This window comes from Enhydra lutris, unplaced genomic scaffold (assembly GCF_002288905.1).
Source record: "Enhydra lutris kenyoni isolate GAN:26980312 unplaced genomic scaffold, ASM228890v2 scaffoldscaffold75, whole genome shotgun sequence".
NCBI classification, from domain to species: Eukaryota; Metazoa; Chordata; class Mammalia; order Carnivora; family Mustelidae; genus Enhydra; species Enhydra lutris.
The window spans coordinates 5939261-5953894 of NW_019154159.1; the positions used below are offsets into that span (position 1 = coordinate 5939261).

Sequence of the window (14634 nt, forward strand, 5' to 3'; positions counted from 1 at the left end):
TCCTTGTGAGGATGATCCTCATCCCGGAAGCACAGACCTCAGGTGCCCCTGTCTGTGCCCATGGAACCGTCAGCCAGACCATGCTTCAGCCCCCCAGTCCCAGGCTCCCCAGTGCTCTCTACCTGTTGACAGCCCTTCCCCCAGAACCACTACTCTGACCTCCACTGTCACAACCGTCTTGCCTTCTGTGAACTTCACATAAGGGCAGCGTTCTTCAGGCTGGTCCCCTTCACTCGTCGCGGTCATCCAAGTTACTGACTGAAGCGCCGTTCCGTCGTCGTTATCGCTACCGAGCATTCTTAGGGAGATGCCGCAGTCTGTGTATCCACATTAGCATTTCTGGACGTTGCTTCCAGCTCCTGACTATTAGGAATAGGCTGCTTGTCAACATTCTCGCTCTTGTCTTTGTGTGGACAATCTCACTCGTTTCTCTTGGGGGCAGATGGAGAGAGGGACTGTCTCACTGATAGCCCTGGGTTGCTTTCTGAAGGGGCTGCAAACTTCACACTCCCCCAGCTCCTCCATGTGAGCCCTGACACCCCCATCAGCCCCCAGCTCCTCCATGTGAGCCCTGACACCCAGGATCTGCCCCAGCTGCTCTGTGTGCGTCCAGACACCCGGGATCTGCCTTTCTGGCTCTGGCCATTGCCGTGGGCATGCGGTGGTTTCGACCTGGGTTTCCCTGATGACTAAAGACACTGAGTGTCTCTTCCAGTGCCTCTCAAACATTTGGCTATCCTCTTTTGAGAAGTTCCTTTTCAGATCTTCTCTTTTTCTTCACATCCAAACACGTCGTTAGATGGTATGGATTTATAGTTAGTTCGTATAGTTTGGTTATTAGTTCTTTGTCTTCTAATAATCTTTTCCCAGTCCATAATTTGCATTTTTACGCTCTCGGTGAGGTCGCTAATTTTTTTTTTAAAGATTTTATTTATTTATTTGACAGACAGAGATCACAAGTAGGCAGAGAGGCAGGCAGAGAGAGGAGGAAGCAGGCTCCCAGCTGAGCAGAGAGCCCGATGTGGGGCTCGATCCCAGGACTCTGGGATCATGACCTGAGCAGAAGGCAGAGGCTTTAACCCACTGAGCCACCCAGGCACCCCGAGGTCGCTAATTTTAACAAAGTCCATTAGATTGGTCTTTTCTTTTATTGCAAGTGTTTCCTGTTTTTTGTGAGAAATCTCTGCCTGTTCATGGTCATGCGGGTGCTCTGTATTTCTGCCAGAGCTTGATTGGTTGGTTGGTTGATTGATTTAAACGATTCTATGCGGGTCCACAATCCAATTCAATAGTCCTTGAGTTATTTTTGTGTATGGCATGAGGTGGGGGTCAAGGCTCATTTCCCTCATGTGGGTAGAGAGAGGTTACAAATGCTTTCCCTCAGCAGACATTACTTTTGCAATCAAAGCCATGTTTTCTAAAACATGCAGAAGAAATAAATTGGGAGAAAGGACTACTCTGGGGCAAGCACAGCTGTCCGCAGGTCCCCCAGCCCCGGGGGGGGGGTGCACTGTGCCCTCACATGGCCTCCGGGGAGTGGGAGGGGGCCCCGGAGCTGATCTTTAATGAGCATCTACTCCTGCAGACCAAGTCTGCTGCCCACAGATGCCTCCTCCCTACCCAGAGGAGCTGCACAGCCCGACACCAAGCCCCACGTGAGGCAGCAGAGATGGCGCTGAGCCCCGAGCCCGTGAGCAGGTTCCCCGTGCTGGCCACGATGGGCAGCCCTGAGCCCGAGCCATCTGGCGCCCCCAACGCCTCCCTCAACGGCTCCTGGGCCGGCCCAGCGGAGCCCAGCTCACTGGAGGACCCGGCGGCTACCGGGGCCATCGGGGCGGTGCTCTTGGCCATGGGCGTGGTGGGTGTGGCCGGCAACGCGTACACGCTGGTGGTCACGTGCTGCCACCTGCGCTCCGCCGCCTCCCTGTCTGTCTACGTCGTCAGCCTGGCGCTGGCCGACCTGCTCTACCTGCTCAGCATCCCCTTCATCGTGGCCACCTATGTCACCCAGCGGTGGCACTTCGGCGACCTGGGCTGCCGAGTCCTCTTCAGCCTGGACTTCCTGACCATGCACGCCAGCATCTTCACGCTGACCGTCATGAGCAGCGAGCGCTACGTGGCCGTGCTCAGGCCCCTGGACACAGCGCGGCGCTCCAAGGCCTACCGCAAGGTGCTCGCTCTGGGCGCGTGGCTGCTGGCGCTGCTGCTGGCGCTGCCCATGACGCTGGCCATCCGGCTGGTCCACAGGGGCCGCAAGAGCCTCTGCCTGCCCGTCTGGGGGCCGCGCGCCCACCGCGCCTACCTGACGCTGCTCTTCGGGACCAGCATCGCGGGGCCTGGCCTGGTCATCGGGCTGCTCTACGCGCGCCTGGCCCGGGCCTACTGGCGCTCGCAGCGGGCCTCCTTCCCGCAGACGCGGCGGCTGCCCAACCCCCGCGTGCTGCGCCTCATCGCGGCCATCGTGGGGCTCTTCTGGGCCTGCTTCCTGCCCTTCTGGCTGTGGCAGCTCCTCACCCAGTACCGCGGGGCTCCGCCACTCTCACCCCGCGCCACCCGCCTGGTCAACTACCTGACCACCTGCCTCACCTACGGCAACAGCTGCATGGACCCCTTCCTCTACACGCTGCTCTCCAGGAGCTACCGCGACTACCGCCGCCGCCCGCCGTGTGGCCCGCCAGCCCGGCCTCCTCCTGCAGGGCCCCGGCCGCTTGCCGTCCTCCGGGGGCTCGGGAGGGGCCCGCGGCCCCCTGTGAGCGCCAGGGTCCAGGGTGGGAGGTGGCCTGAGCCCTGCAGGGGACCCCCCTGCCCCGGAGGGCAGGCTGCCACCCCCAGCCCCTCCTAGGCCCCCACCGCCCCCACGACTTAGCTATCTTCCAGAAAGTTCTCTGCTCTCCCTTCCACATGGCTCAGTATCATCGGTCCACCCTCTTCCTCGTGCTGCCCAGAAGGCCCCACACCCAGACCGACTAGGAGGGTGTGTAGGAGGCTTAGGCCCAGAGCCAGCTTCTGAAGATCACAGCAGGACTCCCCGACCCACAGCAGTGGACGTGAGTGCCGCCGGGGCCTGTGGTGAGCCGCGGCAGCCCCCTGCTCTCCGGGCTGGCGTGCAGGCACTGGGGCACCTGCCCCGTCCCTATCCCTGTCTGTGTTCCCAACCACGGGCACCGTGTCAGCACTGGAACAATAAAGTCTGAACTCTGCACCCGGTCGCGCCTTGGCGTGGGGACGGCACATTGGAGGGGGGCGCGGGGAGGGGGGAGGCTCAGGGTGCTGCCCATAGCACCACGGGCCAGTCGCTCTGTCTGCAAGGGTGCACGTCTTCCTATGAGGCTTTGCTGCTGGCAGGTCCAGCTGTCCTGACATGGTGGCCTCGTGCCACCCAGCCCAAGCCAGGCCCAGGGTGTGGGGCCTGAGACCCTGTGGTGAGGCAGGAAAAGACCGGCCCAGCTCGTTCAGGGATAGCATTGTAGGGGGTGGGGTCCAGGTCACACCTCTTCTCCACCTGGGGATTTATCTCATGCCTCCTAGGGACACTGAGGCCACCAGGCTCTGCCCACAGAGAGCCCACGGGGAAGGGTTTTAGACCTCTACCCACCCCCAGAGGCCTGTACCCCCTGTCCTGTGGCCCAGCTTCCACCCTGCGGGCTGGTCTCTGTGCCATCTGGGCCCTGGTCCCCTTCAAGGCCTGCCGGGATTCCAATGTGTGGGCAGGCAGAGAATGGCTACCCCTGCTGCAGCCCCTAAAGGGGGCATCTGGGGCCACTGGCCCCACTCAAGACCCCAAACGTTTCTGGAAGAGAATAGCCCAAAGTTTGCACCTTGACCAAGACTCCAGGTCTCTGCTTCCCAAGCCCTGATTTTAGAATGCACCAAGAAGCCCTATCCTTGGGGAACAGACACCCCCAAAAGCGTCCCTGCAGCCCCCATTCATATGGACAGGAGAATGCATTTGGCACCATTTCTTGGAGTGATACTGAGGAAGTCACATTTAAAATAATTTTTTTTAAGTAGGCTGCATGCCCAGCGTGGAACCCAGTATGCGCCTTGGGCCCATGACCTTGAAACCGAGACCTGAGCTGAGATCTGAGCCAGATGCCACGCCTACTGAGCCACCCAGGCATCCCAGGAAGTTAAATTTTTACCCAAAACTTAAGACCTGGATTGAAGCATGATCTGTGTCAGAGTGGACCTGAGTGTCCTGGTTAGTCCTCGCGGGGACACCCGGTTGTGCCGAGCCGCACGCAGAGGGAATGGTGGAGGCCAGGGCAGGCACGGGGACAGAGATGAGACTTGGGGTTGGGCGGCATCCTGACCCGAGGCTTGCATGGGGGAGTCGAGATCGTAGTGGGGGTGTGGAAGGACTTAGGGTGAGGCCGTCGGGAGGCTGGGAGGTTAGGCAAGGAAGCCACTGCCTCTGGGGTCAGGGGAGGCTGGGCAAGGGCGGTAGCACAGGGCGGGCAGGAGCTGAGATGTTCTGGACACTCAGCAGAGGGCTTCTGGCCAGGGTGGAGAGACCCCCAACAGGACAGTCCTGACTCACTGCAGGGGCCAGGAGGGAGCCTGCAAGTCCTGGGAGAGGGTTGAGGTCAGAGATACACACACATACGGGGGCAGGAGTTTCTGGGAGCCACCTCCAGGGAGGGAGGAGGAAGAGCCCCAGAAAAGTGATTTTGCTAGAGGGTCCATCAGAGCAGGGGAGACACTTGGGCCAGGTCCCTGCAGGCTGAACTGGGGGCCAGGGGCCCTTTGGAAGTACAAGACGGAGGTCCCGGCCCCACGCAGACACGCTTTGCCTCTGCCCAGCTTGCCTTGGGAACCCTGTCCTGCGTGTCTGTCTCCATCACTCAGGGCCAAGCCTGTCCTGCCGGCCTCCCGGCACAGGTCCTTGAGTGCGGCGGCTGCCCCAGGACTGTCCGTTCTTCCAGGCCTCCAGAGCCTTGGGACGCTGGGACCTCAGATGTCCAACATCCACCGGGGCACAGCGGGCTCAGCAGTGCAGGCGAATCTGAGGCGTTGGGGGTCCGGGAAGGAGGGACCGCCTGGCAAAGGGCCAAGTATTCACGGGCAGAAAGGGAGAGCTCGAGGCTGCCGGCTTCACAGGCCTCACGGCCAAGGGCTTAGGTCTGGTTGGAAATGAAGTCAAGGTTCTGCCTGCGGCAGCCTCCTTGCTGCGTCCCCGAGAGACCCCACGCACTGTAGCCATCCACCATGTTTCCCCGATGACAACTCTCTCCAGTCCCTGGGCCCAGCTGACCCCCCCATCCCTGTCCCGTGTCCCCCCACCCCTGTCCCCCGCCCCGTCCCGAGTGCTTCAGAGTTTAGAACGTTAGGCAGGTGCTCACACGTGGACACACTCAGCTCCCACACTAGTGCACGCTCTGTGCCTGTGCGTTCACACCCACACTGCCACATGGAGACCCCGCAGGCTCACTGTGGCTTCGCTGGCCTCCCTGGGCCCTCGGCCCACAGCCCTGGCACCCAGGACCCACTCGGTCAAGGCCAGGTGACCGAAAGAGGCCTTATCTGGCTCAAGCCCCACAGCCCGTCAGGCACAGTGCTCGGCTCTCTGGCCTCACCAGGACGCTCTGCCTGCTCAGAGGTCAGGCTGGCTCCTGCAAAGGGACCCCCTGCCCGCAGGGCCCCCGGCCAGAGCCTTGAATCCCAGTCTGGGGCCCCAGGGTTCAGAGGGTGCAGAGGGTTGCAGGTGGCCTGAGCCGGGGCAGGAGCTGGAGCTCGGGAGGGTCCCAGGGTGAGGCCCGCCCCCGGGGCCAGAGCGTGCAGCGGCCAGAATGAGCTCGGACCCGTCAGGGCCATCCTTGTTCGGCTACAGATCTCCCGAGGCCCGGTCACCTGCCCTAGCATTGCCCCCCCGCAGGTGCACGCATTTCCGTCAGTCTACAGAGCTGTGCGGGCTTCGTCCCGCCCAAAGCCGGACTTCGATCAGAGAAACCGAACCATCAGCACAAAAGGCAGAAAGGGTTTCTCTGAGGAGCTGACTCACGCTGTGAGGGGCCGGCGCGTGCGATCGCAGGCTGGACACTCAGGCAGAAGCGGAAGCTGCAGCCTTGAGGCAGAAACCCTCCTTTTCTGGAAAAGCGGTTTTTTGCTCTTACGGCTTTCCGCTGCACGGATGAGGCCCCCGCCCACCCGCGTCATGAACAGTCTTCCCCGCGAGCTGTTAGCCGATCAGAGGTGTCCAGCCACGCTGTCCTGGGGGTCAGCACCCCGTTCCTTTGTAGAGCTGAGTGCTCCTTACGGGGTCGCGCGGCGTTGTCTGTCTGTCCATCCGTTACGGGCTGGATCTGCTGTCCCGTCTTCCCTAACAGGGACGGAGCTGCTCCAGACACGCGTGTGCACTGTCTTGGGGAGGTTCCCGCAGAATCTCCAGACTGTTTTCCGCGGCGGCTTCACACCCGGTGGCTCCTGCAGCTCCTGCGCCCGCAGCGTCCCGTCGCAGCCTCCCTCCGGGCGCGCGGTTTGTCTTGAAGAGCAGCTGCTCTAGGCGCACTTGGACCGGCCCCGGCCGTTCTGTGACCTTGTCTGTCTCTCGGAGGCAAGCGTCTGCGAGGACAGGGCCGCCGGCCTGGCTCAGACCCGCTAGCTCGTGTCAGGTTGGTGCTGCTCAGGGGCTCGCGGCGGGGTGAGGCCGGACAGCTCCCTTCCCGGGCCGCGGCACCTCAGCTCCAGAGCAAGGGGAGCCCGGGCTTCCCTTCCTGTAATGTGTGGGGGAGGGGGGCCAAAGGGCCCCTCAGGAGATAGGGACAGTGTCATGTCAGTCCTCACCATGGGTCATCTTGGCTCTGGAGCCTCTTGGGTTGGGGATCATTTGAGCCCTTTTTGGCCAGTTCCCCCTGTTTCTGAGAAGATGCTGACCAGATCCCCTCATCCCCCTGTCCTTGGGAGGACAGCGACCAGGTCCCCCATCATCTGGCCCAAGGAAGGCTCTGACCAGACATGTCCATGGCCCCAGCTGGTCTCAGATGCAACTGGGAGGCTGGAGGGCTGTTCCAACAGTTCCCAGTTCCCAGGGGGGAAGGGACACTCAGCAACGAAGGGCCTTCTCTGTGAACCCCCTCGCGTCATCTAGAGCTTAAGGTCATAGGGCTTTGCTCAACAGCTCTCTTGGCTCAGGCTGATGGGGGCTCAATGACCCAGGCCGACCTGCCCCCACAGGCTCTGATGTCCATCTGCTGGGGACCCAGGGGACTGTGCCTTTTTGGGGGAGGAGTGGCAACTGTCAGTTGAAATATGTTTTCTCCTTCTGCAGGGAAGTTTAATTTAGAGGGAAGGGTGCTGGTCATGGGAGACTCCTGGGCGAGCAGGGGATGGGCAGGAGAGGCAGAGCCAGGGACGGACACAGCGTGTCTTCCCACCATGGGCCCTCGAGCAAAAGAGACAGATAGACACAGGGAAGGAGGGCACAGGCCGTCTGCCCGAGGGAGCAGAACGCAGCCAACAGGGTCTGAGGGCTGGAGGCTGAGGGGTGGGCATGGGGTGCTGGGGGTGCCGGGTGCTGCCCCAGGAGCAGTCATTGGGCTGCACCCTTGGCCACAGTCAGTGCAGCTTTTTTGCGGATGTTTCTGTTCTTCCTGGGTGTGAAGGAGCCTCTGGTCACACTTTGAGCTGCATGTCTCAGGGTTCCAGTGTCCCCCAAAAGCTCCAGACCTATCCAGGGACCAAAGCCCTGGAGAAGGTAAGGGACGGACGTGGGGTACCCATACACCAAATCACATCACAACCAGGGAGACCTTCCATGGGTGCCAGGCCCAGTATCCTGTTTGGAAAGTAGGGTCTGGGTGGCCATTGGAGGGACTCGGCAGCCTTGGGTAATGGGACAGGAGGCCCACAGCGTCAGCCTAGGGTCGGAGACTCCTTGGGAGCTGAGTGAGACCTCAAGGAATCAGCCCTGAAGCATCCCTGGGGGCAGGAGCCCAGGATGGTCCAGGCCCAGATAGCACCCAGGGGTCAGACGGCCTCCCCTGGGCCGCGCACAGCCAGGCGATGGGGCCCGTGGGTCCGGCTTATTTAGGCCTTGACAAATGGCCCAAACTTAGGGGCCCGGGTGACCAGTTCTCCTGGTCTGCCCAGGACAGAAGAATGTCCCAGGATTTAGGACTTCTGGTGCTAAGACCTGGCCCCTCCCAGGATTGCCCCCCACCCCACCTGATGTCAAGAAAGAGGCAGGAACATGGTGGGTAGCTGCCACGTCCTCCGGCTGCTCTGGGCCAGTGCTGGAGCCAGGAGACGACTGCCAGCTCCCTGGAGAGAGCCTGAGGTCTTGTCCGGCTTCCGTGGATGAGCAAAAGGAGCTTTAAGGACGGAGGCAAGGCTGGCCTCCCACAGACCCTCCCGGCCCTGGGGCCCCTGAGGGAAGTCGAGCCTTGAGGGGGCCAGGCTTGTATCCTGATGGCTCCCGCGGTTCCGACCCCCAGCCCCTGGCTGCTGTATGGCCCGTGAACCTGGTCTGATCATTTGCTCCCCCCAGCCTCATCCTGCCTCCTGCTGGGGTCAAGGGCTCCCAGCTGTGCCCCCAGCACCTCACAGACAACAGGGCTGTGGAGGCCTTGGGAGCAGGACACCGGGAAGAGAGCCCAGGAAGCCCCCAGTGGGTGCTCAGCCCAGGGCGCTGGTGCCCTCTGACCCTAGCCCCCACGGGCCCAGTAATGACTGGAGCCCGACGCGCTCTCAGACCTGAGTGGCTGGGCCCTCCCTGCCTTTATCCGGCTGGTTTCCCGCAATGACCCGGAATCCTCGGGTTCTTCCCCTGCAGCCATGGCCCCCGGGACCCCGAGGCCTGCACCGGCTGCCCTGGACACCAGCGCTGCCTCGGCTCACCCCCGCAGCTAGAGGAAGCCAAGTCCTGGGACGGAGCAGGGGACCAGCAGAGCTGTGCGTGGGGCCCCTTCACACGTAACCAGGAGGGTCCCAGACCATAGCCCAGGTGTGTCAGTATCAGGGTCCACTCCGGAAGCTTCAGACCAAACCGAACTCCCAAGGCTTGCAGGCCTCACCTGGGTGACCTTCCTGGACAGTGGGGCCTGGGGGGGGGGGCGAGAAGGGAGAGGAGGGAGGGAGGAGAAAGGGGAGGCGATGGGGAGCCGCCGGGGCTCCAAGGCCGTGGCGCTGGCTGCTGTGATGCTGTGAGACGAGGGGACCCTCCGTCCGGGCCCGGCCCTGGCCTCCGGAGCGGCAGGCTCAGAGCAGAGATGGGAGGAGTGTGGTCACGGGTTGATGAGCACACGAAGGTGAGGGACACACGGGCTGACGACAAGCTCCCTGGGCACTCGACATTGTCTCCTGGACACCCTGACTTGCAGGCAAGGAAGCAGACCCACAAGCCTGGCCGGGCCGACGGCAGCGTCCAGCGTCCAGCTCACATCGGCCTCCTGTCGCCTCACCACTGCCCGTCCGGTCCCACCCAGCCGTCCGGCCTGTGGTGCTTGGGCTGCTCCTGGATCTCTAGAAGCTTCCGGGACAGTCTGCATGTTCGTTTCCTTGTGGATGTGCTGACCCATCCCTCATCCCCCGGCCCTCCTCCCCCGACTTGGAGGGCGCCTCTGCTTGTGCTGGGCTCAGGGTGCCCGGCGCTGGGGCCACAGGGCTCGGGGAGAGCGGGAACACTCCCTCTGCAGTTGACCTACAAAGCAGTGATGACAACAGCTAAGAAGGCTGAGGAAAAAGGCGCTGGTGTGATTCCCTCCGAGGCATTAAGATGGTCCTGAGGGGACAGGGTGGCCGGGGACTCAGGAATGAAACAGCCTAGAGTCCAGGGTCCCCCTGGATATAAGGCAGATGTGCTAACCACTACATCAGGGGACCTGGGGTCCCCCTGGAAACGAAGCCTCCAGCCCAGGAGGGAGGTGAATTCTAGCAGGGAATGTGGGCTGGGTCCCTGAGCAAAGCAAAACCCAGACGGATTTTATGTGCAGATGTGAGCCATAACCTCGTTAAAACAACGAAGAGAAAACACAGCGAATATATTTCTTTTCTTTCTTTAAGTAAGCTCCACACCCAGTGCAGAGCCCAACACAGGGCTGGAAACTCACAACCATTGAGTTCAAGACCTGAACTGAGCTCAAGAGTTGGATGCTGGGGCGCCGGGGGTGCTCAGTCAGTGAAGCGTCTGCCTTTGGCCCAGGTCATGATCCCAGGGTCCTGAGATCAAGCCCCGATCGGGCTCCCTGTTCAGTGGGAAGCCTGCTTCTCCCTCTGCCCACCCCCCACCCCCACTCATGCTCTGTCTCTCTCTCTCAAATAAATAAAATCTTAAAAAAAAAAAAAGTCGGGTATTAACTGATGGAGGTGCCCAGGCGTCCCTCACAGTGAACGTATTTGTAGTATAAGGAATAGGAAGGCTTTTGTAAGTTGGCCTAGAAGCCCGAACCCGCAAGGAAAAGAAATTCACTTAGAGACATCATTTAAAATTGCAATGCAGAAAAATATATATAAGGCCAAAACAGAAATGATATCCCTGACAGTGAAGTTAGCATGACCCACCAAGAGGTAGGTAAAGTCTGTAACTCGTGCTCTGGGAACCCCACTTCCAGGATTTTATCCTAAATCAGAGTCAGACGCAAATAAAGGTTTATATACAGAGATACTCACTCCAGCATCACTCTAAGAATCAGACCCCTCGGAATGCTCCGCAGCTTTAAATAAATTACGGTACGGTGTCGAGAGAGGAAGGTGGTGTTCCCCGATCCGCACTCTCTCTGAGTCGATCTAAGGCCTAAGGCGGGATGGTAGAGGGGAGACAGGAGGTAAAGCTGTACAACGTAACCCCAAATTTTATTGAAAACCAGTGCGTGTGAGTGCACACACATGCATCAAAGCCGCACAGAGATGCTCGGCAGTCCCGTGACACGAGGACCAGGACCCGGCAATGTCCTGCCCCCATGTCCTGCCGGGGCCCCACCACCCGAGAGCTGTGCAGACACCCCCCTCCCCCCGCAGAGCCCCCAAAGCCATGTCCTCTCCGCTTGCTTTGCTGCTGGGACTTCCTGCAACAGGACCCGTCGGGGGTCCATCTTCTGGCTGCGCTCAGCAGTGCAGCCTTCCTTTCCTCACAAAGTGCTTTGCGGACGGATGGGAGGCCTTGTGGTCTCGGCCATTACCAACAACACTGCGGGGATCACTGGAGTGGGAGCCTAGGCCTCCACTTCCTAGTAGCTCCAGGCGGGGAGCTGCTGGCCATGCGTCTTTTTTTTTTTTTTAAGATTTTATTTATTTGCCAGAGAGAGAGAGAGTACACACGAGCAGGCAGAGAGGCAGGCAGAGGGGCAGGCAGAGCGGCAAGAGAAGCAGGATCCCCGCCAAGCAAGGAGCCCGATGCAGGACTCGATTCCAGGACCCTGGGATCATGACCCGAGCCGAAGGCGGCCGCCCAGCCAGCTGAGCCACTCCCAACGCATGCGTGTCTGGAATACAAACTGCTTCACCAGCGGGTACGAGCGTATCGTGAACTCGGACTCCGTCTGCGGGGCTGGCTTGGGCTGGCGGCAGCAGAGGCCTCTGCAGGGGGGGCCGTGCCCCTCTGGAAGACCCTGGGCAGCAGAGCCAGTGGGACAAGGACTGGCCAGGATGGGGCGTCTCACTGCATCCGGAGACGGGCGAATGCCAGGCCTCGGGGTGCTTCCCCTGCACGACCGCCACCCCCCGTCCTCCAGCCCCCAGCCCCCACCCCAGCCAGGGTCCCAGGCAGGCTGTGGATGGGGACTGAGACAATGAACTCTGTTCTTGACATCCCCCCCCCCCCCCACTGACTTCCAGAGGTGGTGGTGGGGAGGCTAGGGGCGGGGAAGGAGCGGGAATCCAGGAGGTTTCACAGCCAAGCAGCCGTCTCGCTTCCCTGGGGCTCCAGAGCCAGTGCGGATGATGGGTTTTCCAGGCACAGGCACATTCCCACCCCGGGCTCCGGGTGGTGCAGGCTTGGCGGGGACCCTGTGGTGCAGACCCGCGAGTCCGCGTCACGGGCCGTTGGCCCCCAGGAGCTGCGGGACATTCTCTATCAACAAGAAACCCACACGTCCAAGTTCCCCAGGCCCCTCATGTTTCCGGGAATTTGTTCTTTGGGAAGTGATTGTACCCAAACCAGCAGCCACCACTGTTTACCTGCCTGGGGAGCCCTCTGCTTGTGGACACTGTGCTCCCCAGACAGACCTCTGTGGGGGGGCAGCGCTTGTCTGGGGGGCCGCACAGCGCTGGCGGGGTGTGGGGCCCTATGTGGGAGGGCACCCTGAGCGGTTTTGAGAGGCCTGAACTCGCCTGATTCCACACCTGTGCACACCCAGCTGACAGGTGCTCCTTGCCAGGGTCACCTGAAGGGCCAGCCTTGGGGGACAGGATGCTGGGGCTCCTTTGTCCCCTGGAGAAAGCACTCAGAGCCCATCCCCAGCTGCACCTTCCTTCTACCACTCACCAGGCATGAGAAAGGAGGGGAGCTTGGCCAGCGGAAGGTGGGAGCCCCCAGCCCCATGTAAGGGGAGGCAGGGGTGGCCCGAGTCCAGCCTGGACCCTAAGCACCCCCAAACCGCCCAACCAGGAGCCCCAGGGCCAGGGCAGGTTTTTCCACTGGCATTCCAGACGGATGACACTCGAGCGGGAAGCGGGGCTGCCAGTGCCAACAGCCAGGAGCACCAGGACTCACTTCTTCCAGGCCGGCCAGGAGCACCAGGACTCACTTCTTCCAGGCCGGCCGAGGGCTCACCCCCACGTGGGGGGCGAGGGGCCAGTTCTCCCCCAGGAGAGCCCCATCCCGAGCTGCCCAGGGCAGCCTCCCAGGCTGGACAGCTCTGACCTGCCCCTTTCTCTCCCCGGCACAGGACGCTGGGGTCTAGATGCCAAGTGGGGTCAGAGCAGGAAACAGCCTCAGGCGGTCCGTGGCCTGGGGAGCCCCTGTCCAGCTGCCTCGCTGCCCTGCTTCCATGTGTGTGTTCCCAGGTCCCCCTGGGGGCCCGTGGGGAGGGTACCTCCGTTTCTGCCCTCTGCCTACCAGCCCTACCCCCTCTTCCTCCTTCCTCCCCAAGCCCACAGCCACCAGGCAGAGCCAAGGGGATTGCGTGTGCCCCACTGCACCCCAGGCTGGGCCACAGGTGGCTGGCAGCCAGGAGCCTTCGAGACGGCCAGTACATGGCCCTGGGGTGGATAACTCTAGGGGTGGGAAGGCGGTGACGAACAGTGTGGGCAGGTGAGACACCTGTGTCGGGCAGGGAGGGGGTCCCTGAGCTGACAGTGAGGCTGGGGCACCAGCTGGGATCTCAGGTGGGTCCCGACCCAGGCTGAGGGGTCTGGGCTCAGCCCCTGAACACAGCGTGTCAGAGGCAAGATCCACGCACCCGGGACACGAGGCCTCTGCTGGGGCTCTGAGGAGGGTGCGGACCACCAACCCCACCCCCACGCTGCGTTGGCTTCCCGCAGACAGGAGGGGGTCCACCGTGCAGCCAGCCCCTGCCGTGTCCCCCCACCCCACAAAGCCCACCAGGTCCCAGCAGCCCCCACCAGTAAGGCGGGTCTCGGCTGTGCGGGGCAGTTGGGGAGGATCTCTTCTGGGGTCCGGGGGCCTGGAGAGGGGAGCAGCCCACATTTTCCTGAAGACAAAGCCTTGGTCCAGTGATCCACCCTGGGCGTGTGGAGACCCCGGGTGGTGCCCATCCTCCTGCCGTTTCCCTCTCTTCCCTCCTCCTCCCCACTCATGGGAATCCTCCAGGAATGGGGTCCTTGCTGGCTGCCCCCCACCCTCCCAGATCTGTTTTCTCTATTGAGGGAGACCCAGAGAGCTTGTCCGGGTACCACCAAGATCGCAAGCCCCCCTGTGGGTCCACAGGGATGGGGACGGTGGCTGGAACACCCGCACTGCAGGCTCCCCAGAGGGACTGTCCACAGCCCTGGCTCTGCTGGGATCCACAGGGCCCCAGAGGCGCTGAGACAGAAGGGACGTCACGGTGGGGCCTGCAAGTCTACAGGGGGGACAGGGCCCGGGTGTCCGCCACGGCCACTCCGTGGGGCTTGGCTGGTTCAGGCGGGAATGGAGGGGCAGGCCAGGGCTGGGATGGTCACAGAACCTGCAGAGCCCTTCCTGGGGGGTAGGGGGGGCCTACAAAGTGCATTCAGAGCCAGCGGTCTACGCGCACTTCTCCTGGGACTAAGAGCAAGTGAAAAACTGGTATTCACAGTGTCAGTCAGCCCAAAGGGGACTGGACATGCCCCGCACTCCACCCTCCCCCCTCGGCCTCCCGGAGCCTGGGGCCTGATGTTAATGGCCCTCAGTCCCCCAGCACGTCCCTGCTTGGTTTCAGTCTGCTATTGTTCTGTGTCTGTCCTACTGCCTGGCCCTCTGCCGCTGCTTCCCCAGGTCACACCCACGGTCTCCCCCGGGGCCCCCTGCACCCTGTCCTCCCACACAGCACTGCTGGGTTGTGTGCAGGGCGCCCGCGTGGGGTGTGACCGGCTTGCTTTTGGGAGGATGCTGTGTGAGGCGGGACCCCTGTCCCCGCTGTCTTGGGTCCTCAGCCCGCACCGGTCTCCCAGAGCCACCCCCTTGCTGGACCTTTGCTACGGGCCATGGCATCGTCCACATTCTGACATCGGTCTGCAGTGGGTGGGCTGGTCTCTGTTTGGATGCAGCCCGGGGGAATG

The 14634-nt window shown here is 61.9% G+C and overlaps 1 protein-coding gene across 1 annotated transcript; it reads left to right on the forward strand.

Annotated features, from left to right (window-relative positions):
• Positions 1 to 1669: 1669 nt before the first annotated feature.
• LOC111160247 (urotensin 2 receptor) lies at positions 1670 to 2842 on the forward strand. Its single transcript, XM_022523169.1, has one exon. The coding sequence runs from the start codon at positions 1670 to 1672 to the stop codon at positions 2840 to 2842; it is 1173 nt and encodes a 390-aa protein (XP_022378877.1).
• The last annotated feature ends 11792 nt before the right edge of the window (positions 2843 to 14634 follow it).